This window comes from Mustela lutreola, chromosome 2 (assembly GCF_030435805.1).
Source record: "Mustela lutreola isolate mMusLut2 chromosome 2, mMusLut2.pri, whole genome shotgun sequence".
Taxonomy (NCBI): domain Eukaryota; kingdom Metazoa; phylum Chordata; class Mammalia; order Carnivora; family Mustelidae; genus Mustela; species Mustela lutreola.
In genome coordinates, this window is record NC_081291.1 from 25,946,172 (window position 1) to 25,960,477 (window position 14,306).

General features: G+C 48.1%; 1 protein-coding gene across 2 annotated transcripts in view; it reads right to left on the minus strand.

Moving 5' to 3' along the window:
- Positions 1-12,194, minus strand: part of IL17RD (interleukin 17 receptor D) — a 74,235-nt gene extending 62,041 nt beyond the window's left edge. For both annotated transcript variants that reach the window (XM_059161248.1, XM_059161247.1), the window contains exon 1: positions 11,980-12,194. In XM_059161248.1, coding sequence (XP_059017231.1) covers positions 11,980-12,105 — 126 coding nt within the window. In that variant the 5' untranslated portion in view covers positions 12,106-12,194. The remainder of the gene's footprint in view (positions 1-11,979) is intronic.
- Positions 12,195-14,306: the final 2,112 nt, after the last annotated feature.

Below are 14,306 nucleotides of genomic sequence, written 5' to 3' on the forward strand. Positions count from 1 at the left end.
GTGTGAGGATGCGTTCAACCGGAAACTTTCCCCAGCCAAACAGAGGTTTTAATAGGAACTCGTTCCAAGTTGCGGAGGGCGACACCTACAAGGGTTTGTAACAAGCCCGTGTGAATAGCAAAAGCCTTAAACATTCTTAAGACACTACAGTCCTAATGTTGAGAGCCCAGCTGATTTTCAAATAGTCTTTAAGGGCAGAGGTTATATTTCAGCCTAACACACATGACACCCTTCGTTTTGGATTCTCAGTAAAGTAAAAGGGAAGCCTTCATAAAGCATCTCCTTTTCTTTTCTTTTTTTTAAGATTTTATTTATTTATTTGACAGAGAGAGAGAGATCACAAGTAGGCAGAGAGGCAGGCGGCGGGGAGGGGGGGGGGGATTGCGGGGGAGGGGGGAAGCAGGCTTCCTGCCAAGCAGAGAGCCAGATGCTGGACTCGATCCCGGAACCTGAGATCATGACCTGAGCCGAAGGCAGAGGCTCAACTCGCTGAGTATCCAGGAGCCCCACATCTCCTTTTTTAAAAAGACAACACAGGGGTGCCTGGGTGGCTCAGTGGGTTAAAGCCTTTGCCTTTGGCTCAGGTCATAATCCCGGAGTCCTGGGATTGAGCCCCGCATCGGGCTCTCTGCTTGGTGGGGAGCCTGCTTCCCCCTTTCCCTCTGCCTGCCTCTCTGCCTACTTGTGCTGTCTGTCAAATAAATAAATAAAATATTTTTAAAAAAGACAACACAGATTGAACTGGATGAAACCATTGGAAAGATCTCCATGTACAACAGTTTCAAGCAGAAAAACCAAATTTTGCTCAGTGTTGAAACTGTATCCATATTTGTTACCTACTGATACCTAACACACAATGTCATAATATCACCTTTGGAGGGATCTAGCCAAATATCGGCCCTCATTATGAGGAAATGAGCAGAAATCTAAACTGTGGGACCGTCTATACCACAAGTGACCTTGACTCTTCAGAATGTGTATGCTATGAAGGAACAAAAAAATGGGTAGAAGAACTGTCCTCCGTTAAAGGAGACTGAAGAGACAGGAGTCTCTGTAAAAGTGATCTATTTAGAGGGCACCTGGGTGGCTCAGTTAAGAGCCTGCCTTCGGCTCAGGTCATGATCTTGGGGTCCTGGGATGGCGCCCTGTCAGGCTCCCTGCTCAGCGGGAAGCCTATTTCTCCCTCTCCCTCTGCAGCTTCCTTTGTTGTTCCCCTGTTTGTGCTCATTCTCTCTCTCTCTCTCAAATAAATACAGTCTTTAAAAAAAAAAAAAAAAAAGTGACCTATTTAAGAGTGATCCTTAAATAGGATCCTCTGAATCCTGGAATGTGATTCAGAAAGAAATCACGGAGATCTGCCCCATAACTGCAGTAGGTGGGGCACGCAACGGGGAACTCCAGGCAAAGAGGAAATAGGTGCTCATTTTACCGTGCTTTCAACTTTTCTATAGGATTGAAACATTTCAGAATCCAAAATATGGGAGAGAAATATAGTAAAGAGGAGTCCAAGTACCAGTGACTGGCTGCCTGTGGAGGGCAGGGGGCTATGCAGCAATAATTTCACTTTCTTGTTTGGTTTCAGAAAATATATGCCCAAAATATGACTAATTTTTTTTAAACAAAACTACATAAACTCTTAATACAGCATACGTCTAGGACAAAGATAAAATGTAAAAAACTTAATAATATGACATTGTTCACTTAACTGGGCAAAGGGGATGTATACACAACAGACGTTTAAGGCATTCATGTTTCTGCTTTTTAAAAAAGTCATAGGCCCTTTAAAAGCTGCTTTATGCCTTTCCCTAAAACTCTTCTGCAATTTATCATTCTCTTTCTCCTCATGTCAGAAAGCCTACTAATTTAAAAACTTTTTAGAACAGCTCTTTAAAACCCCCCTGCCTTCCGCCCAAAGTCTCCCCCTATTCTCCACCCTCATCTTTCTTTAATGAGATAAAAGCAATAATTACACTAGTCTTGACCAACTTGAAAACTATGCACTTAAAAAAAAAAAAAAAAAGTGTGACCCTTTAAGTAAAAGGAAGAAAGCTCAGTAAATGGGGAATGTGCTCAAGTGTAAAGATGTGGGGGTAGAATTTCTGTCTCTTGAGGACTTCAAAACCCAGGGAGAACAATAAGAGGCAGCGTGTCCAGAGCAGCCTTAGGAGGGACCTGGGGGACTGTCACCTTGGGTGAGTCAGACACTGGGAACCCACGTCTCCCACTGCCCCAAAGCAGCCTTTGGGCAGCACAACCAGATGTTACATTTTCTCTGCTTGATTTTGGTAAAACTCCATGACCTCTTTCTCAAATTAAAAAGGCAATGCTTTTTTTTTTTTTTTTTCAAACCACAGGAGCTATCTTTAGTGAAGCCTTCTAAGGATTTCATTAATTCATAGCCAGCCAACCAGGACCTTTCCCACAGTCTCCCACAAAAAAGCCCGGGAAGTCACTGACTGCTTGGCTGGATCTGAATATGAGCAGAGGTAAGATCAGAAATATCTAGTTCCTCCCACAGGGAGGCAAGCCATGAAAATCAAAGCTGGGCAAAAACTCATTACCACAGCTGGCCAGCAAACCCACCGCCCTGGAAAAAAGGCTGAGAGCACCTTTGATTCTGGATGGACCGTCTCGTGACTTCAGAAAATGAAACGTGTTCATCACCAGAGGGGTTGAAACAAAACAAGACCCGTACCTCTGTTTAAAAGACAAAGATTTCCTACCCGCTGGCAGCTGCTGCCAGGGAATGAGAATCATTTCATAAAGTCCAAAACCAGGATGCATGGTTAGCACTGGACAGGAACTTTTTACATTTTTTTTTTCTTTATCCACAATGCGGTGTAAACTACACAATGCAGACACCTCCTTTTGACACAACCAACACTTTACAAGGTGGGATCCCCAACCAATCCTGGCCCGACTGCCACCTCAGGCATCTCCTGGACCACCCTGCAGCCCAGCAATTGGCGTTGGCCAGGGGGGGCACATGGTGCCAATAATCAATTAAGTCACTAGGGAGAGCATATTTTATGCTGACTCTGAGTACCGAATGCCACATGATGCACTAATGTCAAGAAACCCCAGAACCTCCGAGGACATCTGTATGATGACGGCTCACCTTCCAGGTGACCTCAGCAGAGAGACCCCCTGAGGTCATCCACAGGTGCCACCATCATTCTCACCATCAACTATAATTTCCTGCAGGGCACTTGGGTCAATTCAAGGATCGTGGAAGGAGAACCTACTCTATGCCCGCCCCCCAATCTCTTGATGAGGCCTGGCCCCATGCCGCAGACACTGCCCTGGGGGAGACAGACAGACAAGAAAACACCATGGATGTCTCATGGTGAAAAGTTCTGTGCAGAAAAACAAAGTGAGGCAAAGAAGGCAAGTTGCTATTTCAAACAAGGTGGTCACATCGCTGTTCCATTGTCCTGGTTGTTTCCATGTTGCAATCAAAGCTCCAGAAATCTGGCCCAGCCCATAGAAAGCCCCAAAGACACACTGAATGAAGAAATGGCCACTGAGGGTCACTCTTATCAAACGATTCATCCGTTAGAGAAACCTGTCAAGCCTCATGGGGCTTCCTGATAGGGGCACACAGACAAAATTCAAGGCACCCTATATTCCAGTCCCAACCTACACATCCTCAGCCTTCCTGCCCCCACCCTGCGCGAGGAACCACCCTCCCCCAGCTTTGCCAGTTTTCTTTCTGCCACACTTTTCTTTCAAAGGATTTCTCCACCTCCCTGTTCTGCTTACAGGGCCACCCAACCCCTTCTTCTAAGCCTCCTCTGAACCATCCAAGTTAAGTGTCTTCTTCATAAGCTAATCAAGTTTCGTCGTCTTCTTCAAGGCATCACTGCAAAAGGCTGAATGCATTCTCACTAAATCTGAAGCCATGATGGGGTGGGTCTGATTTTACTACAGACAGGCTTTCTGGCACAGGTGAAATTCCCATGGGGGGCCAGCGGAGCACGACGTGGAGAAGCCTCCCAGAGGAAGGTAAGCCTCCTCCACAGCAGGGGAAACTAAGGCAGACCAGGAAGCCAGAATGACTGGGAACCAATGGGGACAATGGCTAAAATGCCAGATTTCCAAAGGTGTCAAGCAGCGGCCGGGCACTGGCACATATCCACAGGCAGCGACATAGGCGGAATGTTCTAGTTTGAGGAGCAGCAGGAACTGTGGTTCATGTTTCTCTGGGAGGAGTGGGGAGGTACAGAGACAGGACAGAGAGTTCCCTGTACCTTGGAATCCCTCCTGCACCTCCCTGTCTCTGGGTTCCTGTACCCTTTCCTTGCAGCCCCAGCTGGGTAGGAAGCCAGTGCAGACAGGGGAGAGGGCCTGGGCCTACTGTCCTTGTCTTTTCCCTGGAAAACGTAAGTAAACTCCCAAATCACACCAAGACCTGACACAGTGGAGCTGCTCAAAAAACCGTGTCTTCCCTCCTCACTCCAGACGAGTCTTCTTGAACTTCAGATCCTGAGCAGTGACAGTAAATCCTGTCCATGCGAGTGCCGGTGCCCCACCCAGAGCCAAGGTGCCCACTCCAGAGGAAGGCAGCGATAAAACTTTCACTTAGCAGGGCGCACACTTGCTAGGGCCGACTGCTAGTGCATCGGTCTGGATTACATTGCATTTTCCTCTGGTAAAAGAGAGGCCATTTCAGGAGAGAAGAAACCAGAAATCACCTGGAGAGAATAAAATCACAAGGAAAGGGTTTTTAAACCATATGGCCTGTCTCAGGAAAATGCACTTCTTCGTTCCAAGGAAACCCTCCCTCTATCCCCATCTCAGAACAGAAGTCTGGAGCCATAGCCAGCATTTTTTAAAGAGTTACCATTTGGGGGGGGTGGGGGGAGCTGGGGGGGTGTCTTTCTACAAAAGTGACAAAACAGAACACTTGGAAAAACTAGTTTTTAAGGAAATAAAGTTTTTACATCTAAAAAGGTTATATTTAAAGCCTAATCCCTCATGATTTCAAAAGGATTCATTTGAAATATTCATTTAATGTGTGAAATGTAAATATCCCTTCAAACATTTAATGAATGCTATCAATTTCTATTCCCTTCCAAAGTTGCCGCTTCAATTTTATAGGACATTTCTTAAGTTCAAGCAACCTTCCCTACAATGTAGTAATTTTAATGAAAAAGCCTCATGATTAATGTCATGATTAATGCCCAGGTTTGGAAGGAAGGAAGATACAATAAAATTAGAATAAATTTCCAACAATACTCTCCATCTACTGCCCTTTCAACTCCTAAGGTACCAGCCTTATGCAAATAAGACACTTTACCATTAGGTTTACTATAAAACCAATGCTTCTTAAAAGTGCCCAGTTTTTTTTTTTAATGGAGGTAGTTTCCATTCATGCTATTAAATCAGACAATTTATAGGCCAACTTCTGTTTTAGAAGAGAATTACATGTGTGTTCACATCACATCTTTATTTTGTCATCCACCCAGTGATTTGTCGAGGACAGCTGGTACCTATTAAGTCTCCCCTTTAAATGGTGTAGCCTTAATTAGCTACATCCACCTTCCCCCAACATTTCCAAACAAGGAACCAAAGCAAAGGGAAGCCGTTTTTATCACAAATGCTTTGAACAATGGAGTTGTAAATGTTAAAATAATAGTTTCCATTAGAAACCAGCTAGTTATTCCTTTTTTAGGCCCCATCACAAAAAAAAAAAAAAAAAGAAAAACAAAACAAAAAAAAAACACCAAAAAACACAGGGTACACACAGGGTTTAAAAGTTTGGTTTTTGTTACTTAGGTAATTTTTGGTTTCATGCCTGCTGTTATTAATTAAACTTTCCCAAGATATTGCTTAGGAAAGGGTGAGGGACAGTCTCCCAGAGATATTCTTGATTTTAGGCTACACACTTCTTACTTGGGACTTCTGAGCCCATAAAAATCAGTAGACAGAAACTGCACAAAGAGAACAAGCCTGGCATGGTTTTCTATGGACAGATACCATGCTCTTCTCAGAAAATAAAGACTTTCCAACTCACACCAGGAGAAATCCACTTGATTGCATGATTTTAACCTGCCACATGTAGCTATAGCACACTGATTAGGATACAACGTAGACTTCCCTACTTTAAAAAAAAAAGAAAAGAAAAAAAAAGTAACCTATGATGCACTCAGGACTTCAAGTGTGAACTATGTCAACCAGCTAAATGTTGAGCAAGATAAGAAGCCACCTCTAGGATTTCCCTCTCAGATTTGGTTTCCTCTTAAAGATTTGCCCCAGCTTTAATCTGCAGTAAGACTATCTGTTTCAATTGGATGTGCTCTTTCCTGGGCTTGTGTCTTTTCAATCAGCCAGTAGCCCTGCCGGGTTTAGAGTGGCAGAGAGGAAGTGGCCTGTGGTTAAACAGAGGAAATTCCAAGGCATTTTAATAGAGCAAATAGTCTCTTTACTTCCCACAGGGAAGAGCTTCAAAGGCCCCAGACCCTGGAGGAGACAATGTGTTGTGGGGCCATCAGTCACCTAATCGTGTGTCAGGACCATTCAGAATGTCCCAGCAGCCAAGACAAACACTGCCCAGGAGGACATTGCCTCCCACCAGACGAGCAAGTCTGGCTGCTGGGAGATGGGGCCCATGGCACCAGCACAGACAGGCCCCCTGAGCTTGCTGAGGGCCTGGGACCTCCAAATTTGGGGAAGATGTGAAACAGAAAAGGTCTCAGCTGCCAGGGTAGAGTGCAGGAGAAAGGTCTCCTCTGAGGGCACAACCCTGTCAAGCTTCTAGGGGCACCTGAGCACCCCTCCCCTGCCTCAGCACATACTCTTACAATTGCGGTGGGGGGGTACCAAGATTCCAGAAGACTAAAAGTCCATCCATCAGAGGCAGACACAAGAGGGAGTGAGAAACGAAAAGTTACAATTAATCGGTGATGGGGTAGCCCCAGCAGCAGCAGACATCTGCTGGGCACGCTATGTGAAAAGCTCAGGGACCGATGAGAGGAAAAGAGGGTCTAAAAGCTTAAACACACACACATTTTAGGCCAAATGAAGCATGAAAAATACTCAACTTAAAGACTTACAAAAGCATTAGCCGTTCTTTCCTTTGTAGGGACATTGGTAAGGTCTGAACTGCAGAGAATATGATTTAGATCCTACCCTACTCTTTCCTGAGATTGTTTTCCAGACAAGCCCAGCTGTTCTGGGGAGGAACCCACGGAAGCATCAGGGTCGCCTTCACTCCCGGCCTCCCCTTCAACCCCAGGCTGAAGGCATCCACCCAAACCAGGGTGCCGTGCCCAGCTGGTTCCCCTGGATCCCCTCAGCCAGCCTGACCCCCTTCACTGGCCAGGGCTCTGACAAAGTCTCCACTTCCTCTTTAAATCCAGGCAAGTCATTTAAAGTCAAACTCAGATTTTAAATGTTAAGAATGTGGTTTCTCTCCCCTTTCTCTGGCCTGGGGGAGAGTCCTCTCTCCTAAAGCAATGGCTCTCAACAGTGAGAGGAATTTGTTAAAATGCCAATTCCTGAACCCCCATCTCACTCCCATTCCGGTCGCATTAGCCTTGAATCTGCATTTTAACGAGCTCCCAAGGCAATCCTGATACTGGAAGCCCCTAGACTTTACTTCGAGAAATTGTGTTCAGAGGGAAAGGATCCCTAGCCGGTACTTACTTGCTGGTCTCATTCACCCAGCTGTATCCCCTTGTTAATACAACTAGCACAATGCCCCAGGCACTGCAGGGGCTGGGGGGGCGGGGGGGGGGCACGCTGGTGGGATGGATGGGGGAGGGGAAAGAAGGGAGGGCTGTTCAAGAGAGATGGACCCAGGCCAGGAGGATTCCCAATTAACCCCGCAAAACAGGCTGGAGGAAAGCATTGCAGTTCTTATAAAAATGTCTCTCTGAAAAATGTGTCAACCAGGGCTGAATCATTTTTTAACCAAGAATTCTGTAAGAGACACGAGAGCATGTATAACATGGAAGACATGGCCACAAGACAGGCAGGCTAGGGAGCCATGAGCTGCAAGTGAATGAAAACGCATCCAATTCAGAATCAAATAAACATGCCTGGGCCCACAGCCAAGGAGAGTTCTTGGATTGGACTTTTATCAGGACCTAAATTTTAACCAGCTGGAACTTCTTCTTTTCCAAGTACCACCCTATTCCTTCCTACCTTTTGAGATGAAGTATTTGCCTTAAATGGGAAACTTGCACTTCATTGTAAAGACGATGCCAGCGTTCTGGCTTCCTGAATTCCTGGAGGAGCAGGCTTTTTTGCAGGGTAGACATTTGTTTCAGAGATAAAAGACCAGAGAAGATGTACCCCATTTAGATAAGAAGGCATTCCTTGTTCCCTCCTTCTCCACTGCAGGAAAACGCCACTAAACAAAAACCTGTGGGAGCCGATGCCTAATTCTTTGTCCCATCAGTGTATTTTGAACAACTAGCAAGATGAAAGAAAAAAAAAAAAACACCTCAGCGCAATTGACTGATAGAAAGTTACCCGTCACCAACAGAACCATTCCACCACTATCAAGAAGCAAGAGTTAAGGGGCGCCTGGGTGGCTCAGTGGGTTAAGCCGCTGCCTTCGGCTCAGGTCATGATCTCAGGGTCCTGGGATCGAGTCCCGCATCGGGCTCTCTGCTCCGCAGGAAGCCTGCTTCCCTCTCTCTGTCTCTCTCTCTGCCTGCCTCTCCGTCTACTTGTGATCTCTCTCTGTCAAATAAATAAATAAAATCTTAAAAAAAAAAAAAAAAAAGCAAGAGTTAAGATCCAGTGTAAATGAGGATGCCAGTTTTAGAAATTGTTACTTTGGGAAAATTGTATTTATTACTCCAAGAGCAACTTTACCTAGCAAGGGCCCTAAGAGATTTTTTTTAAGAGTCAAAGAAGTGTGCCCAAAACTCATTCCTAAAACACTGAGCTGGTTCAAGATGGTATCTGCCCCTTAATTGCCCCACTAATAATAGGAAGGTTGGGAAATCTGACCACTTAAACCAGATCAGCTCCTCAGAGAGCCTCCCCAAAGGGTGTGTTAGAAAAGCTGCTGAGGGTTCACTGGCTTCAGTCACCTTGCCAGTCCTGGGAAAATACACACTGCTGCCAGGGCAAGAGTTCCTGGAACAAATGCTCCCTGGAGATCAAGGGGGTCATTTGCCCCGTTCCTCTGCAGCACCCAGATCCTGCAGGGCTCACGTTGCCACCCTGCTGTCCCCCTCTCAGGTTCCATGTGACCGAGACCCACAGGAAGCCGTCTCCTGTTTGATTCACACATAATCAACCCTTCTTTTAGGTCTGCATGGCCCCAACTAGACTGTAAGCAACCTCAGAACTGAGACCAACATCTATGAGCTGAATACCCACCATCTGGTAGGGGACTCTGACATGAATCAAAGGCCAAATCATTGTACACCAGTATTCACTGGCCAGTCTTCTGACCGCAACTTTTGGAAGACCCGATGTAGGGAGGCGGGGGCAGGGAAGGCTTCCTGCCGGAACCGCTGCTGGAGTAGAGAAGGGAGGCTAGGGTGTAAAGAGAAGGAAAACAGACAGGAACAGCATGTGCAAAAGCCTGCTGTGGAGAGGACACTGGAGCTCAGTGCTCTCATCTTTCCATCCACTTCCTAAAATCATCCCTTAATACAGGATTAAGCAAGAAGGCTACAGGGTCTAATTGGGCTCAGTCAAGATTTACAGGCTCTGAGGCCACCAAGATGAGGTTAAGTGCCTGGCTAAAGAAACCTGTCCTAAGACACAGATATGAGCAAATATTGACAATGTAGTGTGGTGAGAACTAAAGTGTGAGGACCTGCATGAGAAGGCAAAGCAAGGGGAATGGCATTCAGGGTGGGCTTCCTGGAGGTGGTATCACCCGAGCTGAATCTTAGGACAAGCAGAAGGTTCTCAGGGGAGGAAAAGGCATCCTAAGAGCAGAAAGCATGTCTCAGCAGCATAGAGGGCACAAAAGTTAGGGACCGGCTGGAAAGATAGGTATGCAAGGCAGGTGGGCAAGAGGGGTTGAGGAGAGCTGGTGGCTCCATCAGAGGACTGAAAGGCAAGTCCAGGAGGAAAGGAGCCATTCAGCAGGTTGGAAAGAGTGTGGAATCTGGGAGATGGCCCAGAGGCTTCCATGCTCATACAAGAAGGGATGAACAGGAGACAATTAGTGAGACCAAGGTAAAAGCTGTTGAGAAGGTCACCCCTAACTAGGAGTTGTGGTGGGAGAAAAGAGGTCAGCCTGACTGTGAGGCCACTGAGGGCAGGGATGCACAATTAGGGGAAATAAACACATTAGAAACAGCATAGAAACACAAATAAACAGCATAGAGACTGAAAGCATCAGCGTGGCTCCTTTGGGTCACTACTATACCCAAAGCATTAAAACTTCCAAGCTTTTGTGAACTGACACATGAAGCCACCTAGACAATTGCAGAAAAATAGCAATTGGACTGATCCACCTAAGCTGTCATATGTAAACTCAGAATAAAATGCTTGTGATGCTCTTACAGTTATTCAAAAGCCAAAATATCCTTAGATCCAAAAGGTTTAACAGGACTAATAAGTCAGTATGAGATAGCCTTAAGGAAACTTTTTGATATAAAAACTGGGAAGAACTTGGTATCTTAAAAGATAATAATTGTGAGATTTTACTAAAATGTGATGCTTTACTCAAAACAGGAAGGTTATATTCAGTATGGGGTTGGTGGTGGGAGGATGTGTTACAGCTGTCTTAGTGCAGCAAGGCTATTAGGTTTGAAGTTATTCCAGCTGCCTAGCTCATCCCTGGTTTTCTGCACTGTTTCTCTGATTGTGGGACAAGGGAGCTGGAAGCACCATCCTGAGACTCTAAAAGGGTGCCAGGTCCTAGGCCTTGACTGTGCTGAGGCCTTTCAGTACATCTCTGAAGAGGTGAGTCAACTTTGTTCTAAGGACCCCACTCTCAGCGCCAACAGTGCTGGGATAACAAGGAAATCCCCATTTATTCCCATTTTTCAGGTGGAAAAACTGGACGCGGGAGCAGAGCCAAGGTCATGTCCGTGGCTGCCTGAGTGCAAAGCCCTCACAAAGCTCTCCACAAGTCTGAAGGCCTTGAGTGCCCTGACGCCTGGCCCTGGCTTGGGTGGGAGGTGCGGGGCAGACAGAAGCAGTCTCCGGGTCCTGGGGCCGCCCAAACACAGGAACCCTGGCGGCCACCGGGGATCGCAGCATCCCCGCGCACATCGCCCCCCACCCGGACAGCATCAAACTGCTCGGTTACTGGGAGAAGACTCCAAACACGAGACTAAGAATGCACACCTCTCCACTCTCCTCCGGAGCATCTGACCGAGGTGACAAACTCATGCCTTCCTTTGGCCTAGAAAAATATCTGCAAGTCAAACTGGCGCCAGGGAGAAAGGGTGTAGGTCATCCATGAGACCCTTCGCTAGACGAAGGGCAAGATTTCCTAGCAAGTCAGGAATCGGGGGTGGGGTGAAAGTGGGGTAAGACGGCCCAGCCTAGAAGGAACAATGCGTCCACGAGAGGGGGCGCATCCCTCCCCAGCGCTCCGGCTCCCCTCTCTGTCAGTCCCGGGCCTCTGCAGAGTTGTGGACCCGAGGAGTGGACTACAGGACCACTGCTGCTCCCAAGCGCCCCCAGTCCAGACAGCTCGGAGCATCCCAACCCCGGGGAGGAGGAGGCACGGGTCCGGAAACAAAGGGTGGGGCGCCCTTCTCCCGCCCGCCGCGGGACGCCCCTCTCGCCCGCCCTCTGGGAGCCGGACCCCGGCCAGTGGCCGCGCCTCATTAGCAACACAAAGCCGGGGGTCGGGCGGCCCCTTTCATCCCGGCTGGGGCTGGCGGACGCGCACCCCGGGAGGGAGGGAAGGCCGGGAGCAGCGGTGATCCCAGCCCTGCCGCTGACTCCGCGTAGGGCAGGCAGGTCGGCACCCGCTCGGCTGCCCGCAAGCACCTGTGCGCACTGCGCCCGCCACGCTTTTGGGGACGACGAGAAGTTTCTCCTTACCCTCCAGCCGCAGGTGTCGGCGCCCCGCGCTCTGCTGGAGCCGCCTGCCGCTACGGCCAGCTTCGAGCCGTTGAGGCAGGCGTTGACCGTGAAGAAGACGGAGCAGAGCTGCAGCCACGGGGCCATGGCCGTGCGCTCGCCCTGCCCTACCCAACTCTGCACCCCGGCTGCCTGCCTCTGGCCAGCCCCAAGTGGGCGGTGGCGCCGGCGGCGGCGGCGGCGGCGGAGCTGGCCGCACTACCGAGCATGCGCCGCCGGCCTGCGCCCGGCCCCTTCCCTTGGGGCCCCGCCCCCACCCCGACTTTAGCACTGTGGCCCCGCCCTTCTAGCCCAGCCCTCTGTCTTGGCCCCGCCCCGCCCTGTAGTCCTCCCCACCTATGGCCACACCCCGAATCTCCACTGAGGGGCTGGGATCTGCAGGTTTTTTTCGCTACCTGACGGGCCTTTTTTTTAATCCAAAGGATCTGTCCAAGTGATGCCTGCTCTCAGCAAAAAACTCAGGAAAACACAAAGAATATAATAATAATGGTTTTAAAAGTAATTTAATAAATACCTACTATTTGCCAGGCCTCTTGAATCTTCCCAACCACAGTGGGAAGTGTTAGTATTATTCTAACCCACTGAGCCACCCAGGCGCCCGGGAAGTATTAATATTATTCTAGTCCCAGTTTCCGGCGCAAGAAAGTTAGGGTAATGTGGTGGTTATAAAAATCCTAGCTGAGGGGCGCCTGGGTGGCTCTATTGGTTAACCGACTGCCTTCTGCTCAGGTCATGATCGTGTGGAGTCCCAGGATCGGGATTGAGTTCGGCATTGGGCTCAGCAGTCTGCTTCTCCCTCTCATGCTCTCTTTCATTCTCTCAAGTAAATAAGTACAATCTTTTTTTTTTTTTTTTTTTTTTAAGAAAAATCCTAGCTGAGACCTCCGAAAAATCACTTGCTCCATGTTACTGTCCCTGCCTCCTAAACTGGAAAAACAAAAGTATGCTAGTCTGGGGAGGATTCTACTGTTTAGCACATAGCAAGTGTTCAATAAAGGCTACATTCTAACATTAACACACTTGCATAAGGTCACCCAGCTGGTACCTACTGAGATTCAAATCCAAATCTGACAAAAACAATACACTTAACCACCCCACTTGACAGACTCACAACCCTGAGATCAAGAGTCACACACTCCACCAAGTGAGCCAACCAGGCCCCCCATCTGAAACCATCTTAAATGGCTTTTCTGGTTAATAATGAGGTGGACCATGTTCCCATGTATTTAGTGGCCATTTGCATTTCTTCTTTGTTCTACAATTGGACTCTAGGAAAAGGAGCAGTACTTGGAGTTTATGGCCAAAGGAGAGCCTTAAGGAGGGTGCTGGAGAAGACAGCATTTCTACTTGGGTTTTACTCACATCACCATATGACTGAGTGACCAGGGAAGACAGAGGGACACCCCTGTTCCCTTTCCAGTCTCCACACCCACACACAGCTCACTGCCTCACTGGGCAAGTGGGAGCCTCTGAAAACATGCAGCAGAGTTCAGAGTTGCTCCAACTATAGCAACTACAGAGGACACAAGAAAGACTTATGTGTCCATTGTAAAACTTGTTAGACTGACATCCCTCAGGACCAGGGACTGAGACATCCTCTTATGTATCTTCTAAGAAGGCCTTAAGCATGGGGGGTGGAAGGGGGGAATTGTGGTGGGAGGAGAACCACATACATCAAAGGGTCAAATTTGTTCAGGTAGGGCGCCTGGGTGGCTCAGTGGGTTAAGCCGCTGCCTTCGGCTCAGGTCATGATCCCAGCGTCCTGGGATCGAGTCCCGCATTGGGCTCTCTGCTCAGCGGGGAGCCTGCTTCCTCCTCTCTCTCTGCCTGCCTCTCTGTCTACTTGTGATTTCTGTCTGTCAAATAAATAAAATCTTTAAAAAAAAAATTTGTTCAGGTAATAAACTGACATTTGGCAACATTCTCCCCATTCTGGTCTTCTCCATTGATTCTTTGCCTCTCATGCCCTCTTTTTGCTCTGGACCCTCCAGAATGTTTGTGAGGCTGCAGAGGTGAACCTCTGTACTGAGAGCTGAGATAAAATAAAAGGGCCAGGCCACTAACCTGACCTCCATGGACCACACCTTCCTCCAGACCACAGCCTAGTTCAGCTGCGTAGGTAACGGGAGGATGAGGCTGTCCTCAAATACAATACCTGGGCTCACTTACCACAGCCAGGATTGCCTATGCCCCGTCACAATTTCAGCTGCCCATCACCATTCCTGACTGAATCACCTCTCTGCCCCCATCCCTGGTTCTCTTCCTGGCACACATCACTGGGCAAGAAA